The sequence below is a fragment of the Oreochromis aureus genome, linkage group 4, assembly GCF_013358895.1.
Source record: "Oreochromis aureus strain Israel breed Guangdong linkage group 4, ZZ_aureus, whole genome shotgun sequence".
NCBI classification, from domain to species: Eukaryota; Metazoa; Chordata; class Actinopteri; order Cichliformes; family Cichlidae; genus Oreochromis; species Oreochromis aureus.
Genome location: NC_052945.1, coordinates 22,450,033 through 22,456,171, shown reverse-complemented (window position 1 = coordinate 22,456,171; position 6,139 = coordinate 22,450,033). Strand labels below are relative to the sequence as shown.

The following is a 6,139-nucleotide window of genomic DNA, read 5'->3' as shown; positions in this document are numbered from 1 at the left end:
TAACAGTGTTGGTCAAGTTACTTGAAAAAAGTAATCAGTAACTAATTACTGATTACTTCCCCAAAAAAGTAATCACGTTGCTTTACTGATTACTTATTTTCAAAAGTAATTAATTACTTAGTTACTTAGTTACTTTTTAAAAACACGATTTACAACCTGAATAGGTAATAAAGCGATAGATCTTTCAGCCCAATTCTACTTTTTCTGCATAATCCATCATACAAAATGTGATCAAATGGAAAAGTCTCTTTTTAAAACTTGTTTTATTAGTTTTAATCTTTTAACTTCATGCATCAAACAAAAATTAAATTATATGCAACATTCTCTGACTGGAAGAAATTCGTTTAACATTTAAACCTATTTTCTGCACATTCCAGCACATAAAATAAAATATGTTTTTGTGTTTACACTCACTCTTTCAAATAGATGCAAGTGAAACACAGCAGAAAATAAATAAAATCAAAGACTCAGCGGTCCTGTTGCTCTATTTTCACCTATAAAGCAGGAATGGGGTAGGCGGATGTTTGCCCTGGTGCAGGTGTGCTGCAGCGGTCAGTTGAAGACTCTGCGAGTTTCTCTGTGAATTTCACATTACGTCGTAGCGTACTCGGTGCTTGCTTGGAAGTTTAGGGGGGGTTTTCGCTGTAAAGAGAAATTTTCTTCCCATGCAGTGAACAGTGGACACTAATGTTTTTGTCACTTTTTATGGAATCAAACTCAAAGTAAGGTCAGTACTTCCACGCTTTAAACGCTGCATGCTCATACTCTCTCCCGCACTCGATATATTATCCATTGTTGATGTGCACACAGCTGTTGCCACGAACGTCGCACTCGCGCCACGTCACTGTCATGAGACATTCTCGCAAAAAAATCACGGTTTTAGTAACGCAGTAACGCAGCGTTCCTACGTGAAAGTAACGGTAATCTAATTACCGTTTTTGCAATGGTAATCCCTTACATTACTCGTTACTTGAAAAAAGTAATCAGATTACAGATTACAAGTAACGCGTTACTTCCCATCTCTGGTATCTAATGGGCTGTTTATTTGAAGGTAATGAGGATTGTACTTTTTTGTGGAGGTTTAGATGTCTGATAAAACGGTTTACTCGTTTAGTGCTGGTTTTTAAGCAACAGCTGTTGTTTGTAAAACTTTTTCAGAGATGCCATCAACATGATCTGCAACAGTAACAAGTCATATTGTTCCCACAGTAATATTAATTTCATAGAACATGTGTTTAATGATTATTACATATGGAGATTTTTACAAATTTATCAGAAATTCATACATTTTGAGAGAAAATTATTGTCTATTATGTAATAAATAATAAGCATAATTTGTGCATTTACCTGATAAGATTTACCTGATAAGAGGTGTGCAGAAGTTTGTGTGACATGACACTTGTTCCTCTTTGTGGAGAAGAAACTAATGCAAATTCAGATTTTTACACAAGTGTTGCCAAATATAACACAAGGACTACATGGTTGATGACTGTAGACTGAGCAGAGGGACATGACTTTTACAATGAAATGTTCTGGCTTTATGTTTGTTTGTCTTATAGTGTCAGTTTACTGGGCTGGTAAGGACAGCACATTTCTTCTGCAAACATTATGAAATGTTTGAAATAAAGCAATTAATTATGTTTTTGTCTGTAGGTACTGACAGTCAAACACTGACTGAGTCTGAATCAGTGATTAAAAGGCCTGGAGACTCCCACAGACTGACCTGTACATACTCAGGGTTCAGTGATGATATTAATGCTGCTTGGATCAGACAGGCTGCTGGAAAAAGACTGGAGTGGATTGCTTTTATTGAGGATGATAGAAGCTATATCCACTACTCTCAGTCAGTCAGAGGCAGATTTACCATCTCCAGAGACAACAGCAGAAAGCAGGTATATCTGCAGATGAGCAGCTTGAAGACTGAGGATTCTGCTGTTTATTATTGTGCTTGAGAGTCACAATGACACAAGAGGAAGAAACACTGTACAAAAACTTAATATATCAAAAGAAAAAAAAGAAAATGCTAAATTTGCATAAATAATTAATTAATACACATCAACACACTGACAAAAACATTGTGCTCATCTCTGTGTGATTGTAATTGTTTTCTTTTGCTTTATCTAAATGTTTTAAATTTCATCAGTGATATAAAAAAGGTCAAACATCTCTGAGCTAGTGTTGTGAATTACATTGTTTTGTGTATGCACCAAAGAATTTTTGCACCACGACTGCAATCTCTAACTATTAGTGACAGGAGAACTCTTATCACTTTTATAATTTGTCATTGCCAGTCTGTATCCAAAGGAAACTTCCTCACAGACTCTTATAAAGAGTGATGTTAGTGCTGTGAACAGAAGAAGCTCCCATCAGTTCACCTGTAGCTCTGCTGATGCTGTTGGTTGCTGAATCCTGGGCTCTCTGAAACATTTATTTTATTACTCATAAATTTATCAGTGACATATTTCAGGGTATTTAAACAGTCATCTGTAGTTCAAAAGGCAGTATAGGCACTTATTATGCTGGGCACATAAAAACATTTATGGACCCTAACATTACACAGCATTTATTTGTGTTTCCAAACTATTTAACTTGACATGTATTGATGGTCAGACTCTGACAGAATCTGAATCAGTCATTCAGCTCTCACAGACTGATCTGTACAGGCTCTGGATTCTTATTCAGAGACTACCCTATGAACAGGCTGCCTTTATAAACACAGGAAGTTCTTATATCTATTACTTCCAGTTAATCAAAGGTAGATTTAAATCAACAAAGATGACCCACTTTAATAACAATAATAATAATGATAATAATAATAATAATAATAATAATAATGATGAAATCTACACTCTTTTTCTTTCTATTATTGTGCTCCAGAGCCACAGTGACACATGAGGAATAAATGTTGTCCAAGTACATGGAAAACTTGCTTTCTGCAGTTTACATCAAGATAAATTAATTCATTGCTGTTCAACATCAACAACATTGTGAAGAAACACCATCTGTAATGCATTAATCAGCATTAATTCAGGTCAGACTAAATAGAATTAATTTTGGTATTTTTATTATATATATTTTGTTCCACCATAGTATGTACAATAAATCACACAGATACAGTCAGGTGGTGAATTACAAAATTTTTGTAGTACACAGAGATGATTTAAAAACAAATAATATGATATTAATATATAAGTATAATGTTTATCAATATTTGAATATATAAAAATCATAATATATAAGAACTGCCTTTCAGCAGTGTCATATATCAACTCTGGAGATTTTATTTTTGTAAAACTTTCATGTTTCTGTAATGGTTAATCCACCAGTATGCAAGAATTTTCTTTTGTATAAAAAAAGAAGAAAAAACAGTAAAGCACATTATTGTATTTGTATTAAAACACTAAATAACAGTTATTGTATCAATGGGATTGATACAAAGTGATGCACTAGCAGATGGATATGTCAGCAGCGTGCACAGACTAATACCAGAGCACTGTGCTGTGTGTTACTGTGCCAGATACACACATGGCAAAAGAATATGGTTTGCATATTTAAGGGGCGGTATAAAGATGCACATACAAATGCATGCTAAAATGTGAGTAGCTGATTTTGCAGTGTTTGATTTTCTGATTAAACTTTTTATCAAAAATGTTAGAAAATATTTTTACATTGCTATAAGAAATCTAACAGTTTAAAATACTGAAATGGAACATGAATGAATCATATTTAATATCTAACTGGAATCTGCTGCTGAGCAGGACAAATATCAGCATGAACTCATTATTAAATCTTTTATCATTTGTTTAAACAACAAGTACTTCTGAAGTATTCTGTCTCACCAGTTCATAAAGGGGACTAAAAGGAGCTGTTAAATGCATCACACTCACCATCTGAATACTTTGTGCTAATCACTGTTAGGTTTTAGATTTTTCCCACTGAAAACAACTGACTGCAAAATATGAACATTGCTGCATAAAAGCAGTGCAGCAAATGGGCGTCAGTAATTTTTTATTAATTGTGCTGAAACTCTTTTTCTTACTACTCAATGCCACAGTATGATCTGTTTTCTTGTATAATCTAACAGAATCCCTCTGTACGCAAATCAAACTTCCTCACAGGCTGATATAAAGTCAGAAGAAGATGAGAAGCTCCCATCAGATCATTTTGAACACCAACATGTTCTCTGTAGCTCTGCTGCTGCTGCTGGATCCTGTGAGTCTCACTGAACAGAATCACTATGATCACAGCACACTGATTCTTACTGTTACTACATTCAACATGTTTCCTCCACAGGTGTGAAATGTGAAAAGCTGACGCAGACAGCCTCTGTGATTGTGCAGCCAGGTCAGCGTCTGACCATCACCTGTCAGGTCTCTTATTCTCTTGGCTACTGGACAGCTTGGATCAGACAGCCTGCAGGGAAAGGACTGGAGTGGATTGGGATGAAACATACTTCAGCTTCATACTATAAAGATTCACTAAAGAACAAATTCAGCATTGACTTAGACACTTCAAGCAACACAGTAACTTTAAATGGACAGAATATGCAGCCTGAAGACACCGCTGTGTATTACTGTGCCAGAGAGTCACAGTGACACAAAACATCAACAGACCTGAACAAAAACCCCTCAGTGCATGAACACATTTGTAACATGAAGCCACCAGAGGAGGCGCTCTAAGACTAATAATGATTTTAAGGTATATTTAAGAAAAAAGAGATATTGTTTTAAGGGGTCGCTATTCTTGATAGAGGGAGTGTTAGACAGAAATATTAATCGCAGCAGTTCAGCACCAGTTTACCATCTCCAGAGAAAACAGCAGAAAGCAGCTGAATCTGCAGATGACATCAGAGGATTCTGCTGTTTATTGCTTTCTTCAAGAGTCATAGTGACACCGTGAAATCTAAATCATAAACGTCATAATGCCAAGATCAAATAATCTAATTATGTATTCTTGTTTTTCCTTGTCTGTGGGCAGACACCCTGTTGTTCCTTATTCTGTCAGTGGTGTTTGGTTACTTTCTTATATAATTGTTTTTTGTATGGAAAACCCTTTTTGATATGTTCATCATTCACCATGCTGAAGATTAGTTTTATTGGACTTTAGTTTTGTTTTATGGAGTTTTGGATGCCTCATAAAATGTTTACTGCTCCAGTTCCAGTTTTTAATCAACAGCCTATGTTGTAGTGAATCCACTTCCATCAACATGAGCTTTAACAGTAAAGAGTCATAATGTTCCTATTGTTAATTACTGTATTACTTTATGGAGCACACATTTAAAAATGAATATATATGGAGTTTTTTACTGATGTATCAGAAATAAATTGGTGTATAAAATTTGAGAGAAAAATTTTCTGTATTAAGTAACAAAATAATAATCATTTGTAAATAAATATAATATTTGCTTAAATATTTAATTATAAGTGGTGTGCAGATGTTTGTATGAGATGAAGTGTTTCTCTTTAAGGAGGAGTTTATGGAAATTCAGATCTTTACACATGTGTAGCCAAATATAACAAAGGGACTGCAAGACTGGTTTTCATGACTGTAGACTGAGTAGAGAGACATGACTTTTACAATGAAGTGTCCTGGGTTTACCTTTGTTTTTCTGATAGTGTCAGTTTACTGGGCTGGTAAGGACAGCACATTTGTTCTGCAAACATTATGAAATGTTTGAAATAAAGAAGCTAATCATGTTTTTGTCTGTAGGTACTGAGGGTCAAACACTGACTGAGACTGAATCAGTGATTAAAAGGCCTGGAGACTCCCACAGACTGAGCTGTACATACTCAGGATTCAGCAGTGATATTCATGCTGTTTGGAACAGACAGGCTGCTGGAAAAGGACTGGAGTGGATTGCTTTTATTGAGAGTGATAGCAGCAAAATCTACTACTCTCAGTCAGTCAGAGGCCGCTTCACCATCTCCAGAGACAACAGCAGAAAGCAGGTGTATCTGCAGATGAACAGCTTGACGACTGAGGATTCAGCTGTTTATTATTGTGCCAAAGAGCCACAGTGACACAAACCATCAGCAGAGCTGAACAAAAACCTCTCAGTGCCTGAACAGTTATAACATGAAACACCCAGAGGAGGAGCTCTAAGACCATGAATGAATTGTAGATTATTTTTATTCAGTCA

At 35.4% G+C, this 6,139-nt stretch overlaps 1 gene segment (V, D, J or C); it reads left to right on the top strand.

Moving 5' to 3' along the window:
- Window positions 1-1,637: 1,637 nt before the first annotated feature.
- LOC120439906 lies at window positions 1,638-4,710 on the top strand. The segment is given in 3 exon segments: window positions 1,638-1,892; window positions 4,119-4,212; window positions 4,294-4,710. Coding segments are annotated over 3 exon segments (651 nt in total).
- The last annotated feature ends 1,429 nt before the right edge of the window (window positions 4,711-6,139 follow it).